The 13,531-nt window shown below is 44.6% G+C and overlaps 1 protein-coding gene across 8 annotated transcripts in view; it reads right to left on the bottom strand.

The window, feature by feature from the left end:
* Nucleotides 1–3,442: 3,442 nt before the first annotated feature.
* Nucleotides 3,443–13,531, bottom strand: part of LOC125915109 (orphan sodium- and chloride-dependent neurotransmitter transporter NTT5-like) — a 60,605-nt gene continuing 50,516 nt past the window's right edge. For 3 of the 8 annotated variants that reach the window (XM_049620762.1, XM_049620765.1, XM_049620763.1), the window contains 11 exons: nt 10,073–10,489; nt 9,478–9,635; nt 9,161–9,287; nt 8,792–8,967; nt 8,484–8,594; nt 8,068–8,309; nt 6,503–6,689; nt 5,912–6,113; nt 5,633–5,792; nt 4,343–4,505; nt 3,447–4,131 (listed from right to left, as the gene is read on the bottom strand). In XM_049620762.1, the coding sequence (XP_049476719.1) occupies nt 3,886–4,131; nt 4,343–4,505; nt 5,633–5,792; nt 5,912–6,113; nt 6,503–6,689; nt 8,068–8,309; nt 8,484–8,594; nt 8,792–8,967; nt 9,161–9,287; nt 9,478–9,635; nt 10,073–10,412 (2,112 nt within the window). In that variant the 5' untranslated portion in view covers nt 10,413–10,489 and the 3' untranslated portion in view covers nt 3,447–3,885. Of the gene's footprint in view, nt 4,132–4,342; nt 4,506–5,632; nt 5,793–5,911; nt 6,114–6,502; nt 6,690–8,067; nt 8,310–8,483; nt 8,595–8,791; nt 8,968–9,160; nt 9,288–9,477; nt 9,636–10,072; nt 10,507–13,531 lie in introns of all 8 variants that reach the window. The other 5 variants (XM_049620767.1, XM_049620768.1, XM_049620766.1 and 2 more) reach the window with 4 other exon arrangements.

Genomic DNA, 13,531 nt, shown 5'->3' with positions numbered 1-13,531 from the left:
CCGGTCGCTTCTGTGGGCGTGGCGAGGCAGGGGGCGCTGCCTGGGCGCGCGACAACGGTCGGAGTTTCTGCGGGGAACCACCGCTATTGGGGCCAGCGGTGATTTTAATATTTCGCTGCAGCCATAAGGCGATTTAGGCAATTCACCCTGGAGATGCTCACAACTGAGCCCAGCCCCTAGGCGTGCCTGCCCCTGTTGATTCATTCTTCTGGGCTTCGGGTCCATAGCCCACATCCCGTTGCCTGCGTCTGGGCCCCATCACTCTGCAGAGTGACGCCTGCCCCGCGGTTTCACGGGCAGAAACCCGACGATCTGAGTACTTAAGTGTGAAGCGAGAACCAGCGGTTCTCCCCACCCCACCTCCATCCCTTACTCCTTGGAGCATCATCTCTCCAAGCTTATTCTTCGGGTTAGAGCCCAGGGGTCACCAGCTACCTGCCAGATTCGGCCTTGCAGTGGGCGGAGTGATGTCACCGGTTGCCAGGCAGATTTCGTCTGGCTGGTAGACTTCATGGTTAACACATTTTGCGGACGGAGGTAAGGGGAGAGCCAAGATAGGAACCGAGGGGGGCCTGTTTTAGAGTTCACGTTCTTAGCCACTGTGCCATAAAGATTCAACATTATGTAAAGCTTCAATATCTAAAAGAGGGGGGAGCAGGTTCGCAGTAACCTGATGGCGTAGACTACAAAGTGTAGACGAGGACCTGGGTACTGATGGAAATTAGGATGTGATAAAGTGGAATTTCAAATGGGTGGACAAAACATGAATTATTCAGTGATTGGGTTGAAACAACTGGCACCTGGGAAAGATTATGCTCCTTACATCACAGTACATTTCAGATGGGTCAAGGATCACACTATAAAAGATGAAAACATAATTCACTAGGAAGAAACATGGGCGGACATTTCTATAATCTTGGCACGGGGAAGGGCTTTCTAAGGATAACATAAAAACAAGAATCCGTAAAGGAGAAATTTGGTAAGTCTGACCATATAAAAACAAAATCTCTGTAGGGCAAAATAATAAGAAAAGGGATGGGCTAAATGTGTAAGGGGCATGAAGGAACCTACTCCTGAAATCATTGTTGCACCATATGCTAACTAACTTGGATGTAAACTAAAAAATAAATAATTAATTATGGGGCACCTGGGTGGCTCAGTCGGTTAAGCGTCCGACTTCGGCTCAGGTCATGATCTCACGTCTGTGAGTTCGAGCCCCGCGTCGGGCTCTGGGCTGACAGCTCAGAGCCTGGAGCCTGTTTCAGATTCTGTGTCTCCCTCTCTCTGACCCTCCCCCATTCATGCTCTGTCTCTCTCTGTCTCAAAAATAAATAAAAACGTTAAAAAAAAATTTTTTTTTAAATAAAAAAATAAAAAAATAAGAAAATAAAACAAATTAAAAGGCATCAAACTCATAAAAAGTTCATTTATAACAAAAAGCTTAATTTCCATAATATACCAAGAATTTTTAATTTTTTAAAATATTTATTGATTTTTGAGACAGAAAGAGAGAGAGCGAGCAGGCTGGGGAGAGGCAGAGAGAGAGGGAGACACAGAATCTGAAGCAGGCTCCAGGCACTGAGCTGTCAGCACAGACCCTGACTCGCGGCTTGAACTCATGAGCTATGATCATGACCTGAGCCGAAGTTAGAGGCTTAACTGAACGAGACCCCAGGTGCCCCTTCATTTGTTTCTTAAATTCCACATATGATTAATCTCATATTTTTAATACTATAGTTTCTCTGTGCTACATTGATGGTAATTTATTTCCATATGTCTCTTTCTAGTTTTCTAATTGGTTATTTAACCCATCCATTGATGTTTTTAATCTTTGTGATTTTTCACTTCTTTTTGGTTCTTTTACAAATACCCTGATCATTTCTGAGTCTTTTGTATCTTTTTAATTTCAACTCTTTTTGTCTTTAAATATACTAAGCATATTGAGTTTATATTATGTACCTGTTAATTCCAGTACATTAGGTTTCTGAAGGTCTAATTCTGCTACTTTTTTTTTCTTCTAATCTTCCCTTAGGGTACCTTTTTCCTTGCATATTTTGTGATTTCTTTTTGTGACCTCATGTTCATGAAACGCTATGGGGCTTGGGAGAGGTTGTGTTTCCCCAGAGATTATGTATATTTACTTATGACAGGTGCTGGAGGCAAGGTGCTATCCACCGGCACCTTTTATATTAATCTCAACTGGGTTTTTCAGACTATGCATGTGTGAATCTGAACCAAAATTCCATGTGAGAGAAGGTTTTGGGTTACAAATTCTCAAAAAAAAAAAAAAAAAGACATTATTTGCCTGCTATCAGAAACAGAACCAATACATACATATTTTCTTGCTATCTAACCCTTTCATAGCTTCCTATTGTGTGGGGATTTCCTTTTCTTTCATGAACCCAAGTTCTTCTTTAGTCTTCACCTAAACTTTAAACCCAAAATCTCTAAGATCCTACACTGGCATTTACTAGCTTTAACCCTTGCTGAATTCAAGCTTAGGTTTAATTTTTTTTAATGTTTTTTTTTGAGAGAGAGGGAGAGAGAACATGAGCAGGGGAGGGGCAGAGAGAGAGGGAGTCACAGAATCTGAAGCAGGCTCTGGCTCTGAGCTGTCAGCACAGAGCCCAATGCTGGGCTCGAACCCATGAACCAGGAGATCATGACCTGAGTCGAAGTTGGAGGCTTAACCGACTGAGCCACCCAGGCGCCCCAAGCTTAGGTTTAATTTTTGAACCTCTTAAAGATTTCCCTTAATTTCTTCTAAGCTCATCTATGCATTTAAAGAGGATTGTTGGGGTGCCTGTGTGCCTCAGTCGGTCAAGCATCTGACTCTTGATTTCAGCTCAGGTCATAATCTCACAGTTCATGAGTTCGAGCCTCACCTCAGGCTCTGCACTGTTAGTGCTTGGGATCCTCTCTCTCCCCTGCATACTCACTCTCTCTCTCTCTCACCCAAACAAATAAACTTAAAAAATTTAAAAGAAATAAAGAGGATTGTTGAAATATACTTGATGTTACACTTTAGGTGTCTTAATCTATGGTGTGTCTAATGTTTGTCTTATTTTGTTGTCATATTGCCTTCAATGAAGTCCTCCTTGAGTCTTCAAACTCTGAAGTTAACCTCTACTGTCTCCCTCATTCTCTGGCAAATATCCTTCCTTCAGGCTCCTAGACCACCTTAGGAAAAATATATAATGTTGGATAAAGGTTTAAGCTCCTTGGTAGACTTGGTAAATTGATCAGCTATTCCTGCTTAAGAGAGACAGGAGGAAGTCACCAATTAGCAGATAGTTAACCACTTTGCCATAATCGGTAACTCCACTGCTTTCTGAGACTATGGTCTCTTATCTGTTTCCTTACAGGAAGGGCCAGGCAGAGAGGGCCTGGGATTCTAGCATTTGAATTGAACAAAGTCAATGGAAGGCAAGAGTGGGAGTTGGGCATTTTTTTTTTCATGACAAAAGCAAAGTTTCACGGGTACTAGCACCATTTTTACCTTAGTTTCGTAGGGATCAGACCTGACAGGTACCACCAATTCCAAGAGGAAGGCAGCCTAGGAGAAGTAGGGGTCAGCCGTCACCATCAACCAAATACTGGAAGTCAAAGAACACCATTATTATGTGTCTGGTGAGGGCAAGTGTAGGAGATGCAGAGAATGACTGCTGTGTTAACCTCCATCTGGCCAGAAAGACTTTCCCAGTCCAGGAAAACAAAACATCTTTGAGTCCAGTTACATTAGCAATTGCTACTTTTACCTTTTCTAACGTCAAGTTGCCAGCCGGGGAGTTCCACTTTGAAAAAAAAAAAGTGATGTTTTGCCAAATAAACCAAGTCTTTATTTCCAAGATGAATTACTCACATGGCAGAGAGGTTTTTCCCTGGTTATTTATCCATTTTATTAACCTTTTGACTTTGCATCACCTGAAGCCGTGGATGGGGCTTCAGCGAGTTCCCTTTAGCTTCAGGTTTGAAGATAACTGTGACCTTACTGTGAATCACGGAGACTGAAAAAGCCACATCAATGAGTGTGTACAGGAAGTAGGCAGGGATAGGCAAGATGGTAATGACGATGGAGATGATGAGCAAGACTTTCGCCCATGATGGGTAAGTTCGGATCACCTCATTTGACTGTGGAGAAAGGGAAGATTTAGAATACCCAGTTTCTCTGAAGAGGAAGGCTACAGAGGTTGGGGGTAGGGACATGAACCGAGACAAGAGACTAGATAACTGGGTCCCCAGGGAACCCGAGAATAAGGTGGCAGAGTCTTAGAGGCCAGAGAAGATCACAAAGTCCTTACCCGCTCCCTAAGGGGTTCTGGGGTCTGAGAGAGAGGCTCACAATGCTTGAGTCCCAGGCCAAGTAGGTGATGTTCTTCAGACACAGATGAATCAGGGTGTTTACAAACAGGACTAGCAGCACAAATGGAGACAGAAAGCACCACAGCCAACGAAAGATGGGGGAGATGGGGCGGCCCAACATGATAATCAGGTCTGCAAGGAACCTGGGAAGAAGGGCCACGAGGCTTTGGAGGGGCCTGTTCAGGCCTTTCCCAGCCTTGTGGAGGGGTCAATCCAAACCCAGCCTGGGAGACAGAGCTTCACGTTTCTTAAACGTTTCTGTTCACCTCCACAACCAGTTTTCTTCCCTCTAATTCATCTCGTTTCAGTCTGATTTCTGTCCCAGCCTCAGGATTAAAACAAAACAAAACAAAAAACAAAACAAAAACATTTCTCTCCTCCATCACCCTCAGGATAAAGGCTGAGTTCCTAATGTAGTTTCTTCAAGCCCACTTATCCAGCTTTCTTTGGTGCACCTTCTTAACCCCAACATATATGTACGTTGGGTTCCTTTTGCCTAGAACGCCCTCCTTTTTTCTTTCCCTTGACAAACTCCCCTTCATCTGTCTCGATTCTGTTCAAGCATCCCCTCCTTGCCTGACCCTTCAATCTTCTTTACATAACCATCTGTGTTCCCAGAGTACCCTTGGGTGCCTCTATCATAGGCTTACTACCCTGCCCCCCAAATCTGCTTACATACATCTCCTTTGGACTCTGAGAGCAGAAACTCGGTCTAATTTATCCCAGTATCCCCAGGGCTCACAAGGCCTGCCTGCCCCTTGGGCACACTCTGGGTAATATTTGAGAGTGAGTGTACGAATCAGCAACTGATGGCAAGAACCACTATCACCTAGAAATGCTGCCACATTTGGATTACACAATGCTTCTCAAATGTTAATGTGCAGACAATTTACTTGGGGTTCTTGTTAAAATTCAGATACAAAGGTCTGGGGTAGAGTCCAGGGTTTTATATTTTAATAAACTCTCAGGCAATGCCAATGCTATTGGTCCAGAGCACATTTGAGAAGTGAGGGACGGTATGCCCACACTACCCTGGTTAAAAGTAGGGCTCAGGAGCTGCTAGGAGTTGATATAGTCTGTTCACTGCTTTTCCATTTTACAGCTATTTTCTCCAGGCATCAGCCCAGGCCTTCCTCCTTCCCACCCTCCTGGGGGCTCTCCATAAGCCCTGGGATCAGAGACCTGGCAGTGAGAGCAAGAGGGGCCGACACTCCCTAGAGACCCTAGCTGTGTGGGTGTATGGCTGGAGATCCTGGGCTTGGGACATCACCTCCTGGCTCCATAGATCCAGGCCATGGCCACATTCTCCAAGATGACAATGAGGAGGAGGGGCAGAGATGCCCAGTAATCATCCAGCAGGTTCACATAGTAGCTGCCACAAGGTCTCACAAAAATGAGGCTGCCCAGGAACATAAGCGCACAGATGCCCACTGAAGGAAAACATCAGATTTGTATCAAGGTCAGAATTCAAACTAGGTTATAAAAGAGTCCCAGTGGGGTTAAGCTAGACAATGGCCATAGGTGGGAGTGGGGTCACAGGTCTGAGTACCTGTAAGCAGTTTTGTCTGTTTCCTGAGGGAAGCGAAGGTGTCCTGGAGAGGGGTAATAATGCCCTGCATGATCCCTATCATGGTGCTCAGCCCCAGGTTTGCCAGCAACACGAAGATGACGATGGCCCAGAGAGTGGATCCAGAAAACACAGAGATGGTATCAGTAACTGCCACAAAGGCCACACCAGGACCCTCCATAACCTGTGAGTGAAGGGAGGAATGGTAAGGGCTCTGAGCTCATTCTGTAGAACCCTAACTGCATTCTCCTCTCCTCCTCTAGGAAACGACCTGTAGCACTGTCGATGGACATTGTTAAACTCCTCTGGCCTTGAGGCATGAGGACTTCCTCCAACAACAGCTGCTAGTCTGGCAACTCTTTGGGGATGGGGTGAACAGGCTTATATGAACTCTAGTGCTTGGTGCTCTGGAGGCTACACCTGCATTATCACAGAAGGATACTGTGATCCAGTTCAGGATGCTGCCAAGAATTGCCTTTCTGAATTCTAGAGGCACCTAAGGAGAGCTGACGTTTCTGGTGTGCTGGGGGCTTTGAAGGGAACATTTGGACCCCATCCCCAACCCCTACCTACCTCCTTCAATTGTTCAGATAAGTTGCAATTGGACAAATGGGGAAGGATCATGCTTTTCATTTGTTCAGGAAGGTTCTTGAACCATTTGGGGTAGATGGAGCTTGGCTCATAATACAGACTGTCTGGGGGCTGGACCTCAGGAGGCAGCACCCCGGTAACTATCAGATTCATCACTGTCTCGGCATTCCTGGGGACAGGGGTAGAATCACATAAAACCGTTTGGCCCTTTAAGGTAACTTCTCTTATCTTTCACACAAGAAGGAAAACCACTAGTCTGGAGTTTTTGATCTGCTTAATGTGCAGCCTGCACTGAAACCTGGGTCTCCAGGGTCCTGGCCCTCACTGCCTGACACCTACTTTCATAATGTGTCTGCGGGAGGCCACAGAGTTTCTGCCTTAAGACCTGGAGGGGTCTTTCCTACAGTGTCATGGAGGGCTTTAGGACCTATACCTCCTACTAGACAATTTCAGGACGACGTTAAAGCTTCTCAGCTTCCTTGACCTGCTGGCCTCTCCAATCTCTTAATGTACAACTCTTCACCTTCTCTATTTTGGACATACCCAACCATTAAGCCTGCTTCCACTTGTCATGCTCCCCATTGCTCAGTATCTCTGGCACGTGGTGTTCTCTCTGCCTAGCACCACCCACTCTGATCCCACTCAGTCTGTCCAAATTCTACCACTATACCATTCTCCATATGCAAGTTCCTACACATCCTTACTCAGCCCCCCAAACTCTGTTTACTGCCATGGAAAGCTATTCAAGATTTACTTCCATAAGGGCAAGTCAACAAGCTGCAGAAAAGTAGTATGGTGTGATCTGATCTTTTTAATGATATGTTTTTATATGTAGGTCTATGAATGGGAAACATTATGATAGCATGCTAAGTGGTGGTTATTTGTCAGGAGACAGACTCAGCTTGGGATTGCCTCCACCGGAAAGTCTTCTCTGACTGCCCCAGGAAGTTAGTGGTTTGCTCTTCTGTGTCTCTTCATCATCCCTTACTACCAGTTATCATCTACTTTGTGATTATCTTTAGTATCTGCTTCCTCAAAAGACTGTGGTTTTCTTTAGGGCAGGGATGGTGATCTGCCTCACCATTGGTTGTGTTTCCAGAACTCAACACAGGGTTGGCAGATAGGAGGTGTTTTATAAATGTTTCATGGATATTTTTTAGAATGAATCTTATAGGAGAAGAAAATCAGGAATGGGCTCTGGGGGCTCTGGTGGTACTGTGGGTCTTTTTTTTTTTTTTTCTTTTTTTCTTTTGCCTCTTGTCTAATGATTCAGCTAAAGCTATTCTCCTAATTTTCCAGGCAATCCCCAGTTAAGAATGGGGTGAACACACCACTGAAAACCTCTGAGTTTAGGGCTTTACTAGTTTAGAAAGGCAGCCCCGAAAGAGACAGAGTTGGAGCGATTCAGGTGTTGCTACAGTTTAGGATGCTCCCATTTGAGGGTCCCATACTGACTGAGCCTAGATGGGGGCCTACGCTGGAATTCCACGAGCTATTTCTAAGACTTTGGTCTTTTTGATGATCTGCATATGAAATACTGGGCTCACTTTACGTAACATTTGTTGTTGTTCTTTGTGGCCAAGTGGCCCATTGTGGCAAATACAAACACCATGGCGGTCAGTGAGGCAACCAAGTTGAGAAGAGCCACAGCAAAGGCATCCATGACACAGTTGTTGGATCGAGGGATGTATGAGCTGATTGCGATGAAGCTGCCAAAGCCGTGGCCCATGGATAAAAAGATCTGGTTCCCTGTCCGGCGCCACACTTCCACAGAGTACAGAGCTGGCACCTGGGGAGAAGTACCATGCAAACTGGGATATAAAGTGAGGAGGGGTCTGTGATCTGATGGAAGATGAGGAGGGGGTGAAGGAGGGAACTAGGAGGACCTCTACCAGACTGACAACCATCCTGTCCCTGACACCCCCATGTGGGTAAGAGAATTCAAGGGCAGGGGACACCTCACCTGGGCAGCCAACAAACTGTCGAGACCAAATTTTGCACCCTCCAGCATGAGACTCCGGATAAGGAGACAGAAAAGGATGAAGTAGGGAAGGATCACTGAGACATACAGCATCTGAGTGGGAAGTATGATTCAGAAACAGAGTTCAGCAAAGACAGACGCTGGGACAAGTAGGATCAAAGGCTACTGAGTCAAAGGTCATATTAGTATGTGTTAGAAGGTAGAGGCCTACAGGCATCGGGTTAGGAGAATATTAGGGGGTCTCAGGTAGAAAGGAGTCCATCAGATTAGTAAGTTAGAGAGTGGCTCACCTTTCCAGAGGACTTGGGTCCTCTGATCATGGAGATGCAGATAATTAACCAGGTCACAAAGACAGAGATACTGAGATGCTTAACTGGTAGCCCACCCATTTCGATTTTGTCTGTGGCCTTCAATACATTCCGGTACCAAAAGTACGTAGTGGATGTTGTCCGCACACATTCAGGATCTGAGGTGAACTGGGCATGGAGGAAGCTGCAAGACCACGTGACTCCCCCTTCCAATTCCCCTCCACCTCCTCCTTCCAATCTCATTCAACATCTTCCTGCTCATCCCAGTTTTCTCAACAATCTTCTTCCTTCTTCATTTCCCTATCCTTTTTTCAGCCCTCCCAATTGCCCTTTTCTTCCCTCTCTTCTCACCATAAGTACTGGAGTTCCTCAGTAAGGGGCACACTGACCAAGGCAGTGGAGACTGGAAAGACTGAACTAAATAGAAGAGACTCCAGGCCATGAGCACACTGTAGTACAAGCCCACAATGCAGCACACCTAGGGACCAAGGAGAATTCTGGAGACAGGAGAAGAAAGGTAGGCCAGCAGAAAGCAGGGGATCTGACAGAGGACTGGGAACTGAAGAGACTTGGCCTGTGGAAGTGAAGTCATGGGACCCATCCCAGGACAAGGGTCAGGGTGCGAGTGGGGTGTAAAGGGCAGGCCGGGGCAGCCCAGGACTCCTCACCATGAAGCTGGTATACCCCACACCACCAATCCAGGGGCTGATGACCTTCCAGACACCAATGCTGCCCTGACGCATTCTCTGACCAGCTGCCATCTCCAGGAATAGAAGAGGAACCCCGATCAAGAACAGCATGAGGATGTAGATGATGAGAAAACTGCCTGTGCAAGGGAGTCAGGAGGGCTCTGAGAACCACCTGGGTTTTCAGTGCCTAGACTTCTTTGGGGGCCAGGAAAATACATTCCTCCCGCCCCCCGTGACCTCCCTCAGGGCCACAGGCATCAGGGTTCAACTGTTTCCACATCCCTCATAGTCCCAGGTGTCCCTTCTCTCCCAATTTCTGGAAGACCCAGATGCTTAGGTTCCAGCCCACCCTGGACCCAGGCCTCCAGCTCCACCATCCTCATGAACCTAAATGTTCAGCTACCCTGCTCCCACCCACCCAACATCCTAGGTGTTCAGGTACCTGCCTCCTGTCCTAGTCAGGATCCCAAATCCCCCCCCCCACACACATATCTCAGAGACCTCGGAGTAGCAAGGACAGTCCTTTGGCTCCTCGCCCCCTTGTGGGTCCATGATTCCTGGTCCCCAGGCTTACCACCTCCGTTGTGAAAACACAGGTAAGGAAAGCGCCAGATGGTGCTCAGCCCCACAGAGAAGCCCACCTGGGCCAGAAGGTACTCAATTTTATTGGCCCAGTATGGTCGATCAGGGGGGGCTTTATCCTTCAGTTCATCACTGTCTGTGGTCTCCAATATTTCATCACTATCTTCATCAGACCAAATGTTTGGTGACAGAGTGTCAAGCTTCTGTCCCATCCCCATCAATTCCTCAGTAGGCAACTCAGACTTTAATAGCTGGGGAGTTGAGGAAGTAATAGTCAAGGATTTGGAGTCCGAAGGTCTAGACGTCTGGGATTTCTTATCTTGGGCCTCCATGTTTTCACTAACAGTTGTTATCCAGGGTGGACTCTAGTTCCTGCTTCTGCAGGGGTGAGGCCTCCTTCCTTGTTGACCTTAAGGACATCAAGAACTACAGACTTTAGACATATGAGCTAAGTAAAGACAAGACTAATTGTACAAGAACCCCTGAGGCCTCCAAACCCTCTTATCCTTATGTGGATAAGAACATGGAGTTCTCCACCCTTGAAAACATACCAAGGATATGCCTGCCTTTAGAAAATAATAATTTTAAAACAATACTATGTACAGTAATGCCAACAGACATAACATGCGTAACAATAATTTTAACAAAAGATGGGCAAGACCTTTACACACACACACACACACACACACACACACACACACACATTATTGAGAGAAAATAAAATTAAGGGATATAGCATGTTTGTGAACTAGAAGTCTTAATAGTAAAACAATGTCAATTATCCCCAATTGATCTATAAATTCAATGCAGTTCTTATTGAAATCACACCAGGGTTTTTTGGGGAAATTGACAAGCTGATTCTAAAATGTACATGGAAGAGCTCCTGGGTGGCTCAGTCAGTTGAGCAACCGACTCTCAATTTCAGCTCCGGTCATGATCTCACGCTTCATGAGATCAAGTCCCGCATCAGGCTCTGTGCGGACAGCTTCAGATTCTCTCTCTCCCTCTCTCTCTCTGCCCCTCCTCCACTCATGCTTGCTCTTCCTCTCTCAATAAACAAACATTTTAAAATAAATAAATAAAGTGTACATGGAAAGCAAAAGGCTTAGAATGATTAATACAATCTTGATAGAGAAGAAGCAAATGTAAAGACTAATTATAAAGCTACAGTAATTAAGAGAGTATGGTATTGGCACAGGGATCTATGGCATGAATAGATCCATGGATCAATGTGCTGCACTGTTTAATATGGTGCCTACAAGCCACATATGGCTGCTTAATTAAAATTAAGTAACATCAACGATTTAGTTCCTCAGTCATACTAGCCATGTATCAAGTGCTCAGTAGCCACACGGCTACCATACTGGAAGGACAGATATCAAACATTTCCATTACCACAGGAAGTTCTGTGGATACCACTGGGAGATTTCAGAAACTCACACAAATATAGGTGCCTGATCTACAATAAAGACAGCACTGCAAAGCTGTAGAGAAAGGGCATTCTTATCAATGAATCATTGGTTGTTAGAGGAACTGGATATCTACACAGAAATAAGTGAACCCTGGCCTCCCCAACTTCACATATCAAACAATAATCTATTCAGAGAAGATTGAAGTTCTAAATGTGAACGATAAAACAATAACATCCCAGAGGAAAAACCTAGGAGGGTATCGGCATGACTTGAGTGTAGGCACAGATTTCTTAAATGGGACACAAAAAGCACCAATCATAAAGGAAAAGTTTGACATACTGGATTAAATTAAAACTAGAAACTTCAATGGAAACAACAGTAATTGAATAAACAGACAAGCCCTAAGGCAGTGGAAGATGTTTGCAACATACGTGGTAGACAGAATAATGCCCTTCTCCAAGATATCCACATCCTAATCCCTAGAACCTATGAATATGTTACTTTATATGGAAAAAGTGACTTTTCAATATGGTAAAGTTATGGATCTTGAAAGGAGATTAGCTGGATTATCTATGATGGGCCCAATGTATTTATAGGATCCTTATATGGGAAAAGGAAGGTAGAAGAGTCAGAATCCAAGAAGAAAATGGGATCGCAGGAGCAGAAGTTGGAGTAATGCACCTTGAACGTGGAGGAAGGCGCCATGATTCAAGGAATGCTAGCTGGAAAACTCTAGGAAATGGATTCTTCCCTAGATCCTATGTTAAGGAACACAGGAACACTGACACTTGCTTTTAGCCCAGCCAAATGGATTTCAGATTTCCAACCTCTAGAATGGTATGATAATACATTCATGTTGTTTTAAACCACTAAGTTTGTAGTTATTGTTAGAGTAACAGTAGGAAACTAACAAAATATATAACCCCAAAAGGGCCTGTTTCCCAAATGATATTTATAAAAGAAAGAAATATCTATAAATAAGAAAAAGTGGACAAGCTAAAAAGTGGAGGGAAGGGAAAAGAAAGCTTGAATAAGCTTACTAATAGAGGCTTGTAATATATACAAATCAATAGCCATAGGAAACGGTGGTCATTACTCAACTTCACTGGTCAACAAGAAAATGTAACTAAAACCACAATAAGAATAGATGGATATATATGTGATAAATTGCATAGAGTAAAATGTTAATTGTAGAACCGAGGTTGATGGTTATATGCATGGTCAGTGTATAAATATTCCAACTTTTCTGTATGCCTAAATATTTTTTCAAAATAAAATGTTGGGGGTGCCTGGGTGGCTCAGTCGGTTAAGCATCTGACTTTAGCTCAGGTCATGATCTCACACTCCATGAGTTTGAGCCCCACGTTGGGCTCTGTGCTGACAGCTCGGAGCCTGGAGCCTGCTTCAGATTCTGTGTCTCCCTCTCTCTCTTTGCCCCTCCCCTGCTTATGCTCTGTCTCTGTCTCAAAAATAAATAAAAACATTTAAAAATAAATAATAAATAAAACAAAATAAAATGTTGGGAGGAAATCACATGAGATCACTACATACCCACTAGATGAGCTAGTATAAATGAAAAAGTCTGATTAAACCAAATGATGGCTTGTGTGGAAACTTTTGGAACTCACGTACACAGTTGGTAGAAGCAGAGATTGGTACAACTACTTCAGAAAACTAGTTGAGGGGTGCCTGGGTGGCTAAGTTGAATGTCCGACTCTTGATTTAAGCTAGGTCATGATCTCACGGTCGTGAGATAGAGAGTCCCATGTCTGGCTCCATGCTGGGTATGTGGCCTTCCTGGGATTCTCAATCTCTCTCTCTCTTTCTGACCCTCCTCCCTCAAAATAAATAAACATTAAAAAAAAAAACTAAACTAGTTGAATGTACCTACATACTTTATTTTCACATTTTACAGTCCATTCCAAAGTGACCATCTAACAAATGTGTACATGAGTACACCAAAAATCACGTTCAAGAATGCTAATAGTTGTACTATTCATAACTGCCAAAACCTGGAAACAACCCAAATCTCTTTCAAC

Source organism: Panthera uncia, assembly GCF_023721935.1.
Source record: "Panthera uncia isolate 11264 chromosome E2 unlocalized genomic scaffold, Puncia_PCG_1.0 HiC_scaffold_19, whole genome shotgun sequence".
Classification (NCBI taxonomy): Eukaryota; Metazoa; Chordata; class Mammalia; order Carnivora; family Felidae; genus Panthera; species Panthera uncia.
Note: the sequence above shows the minus strand (reverse complement) of the source record. Positions and strands in the feature narration are given on the sequence as shown.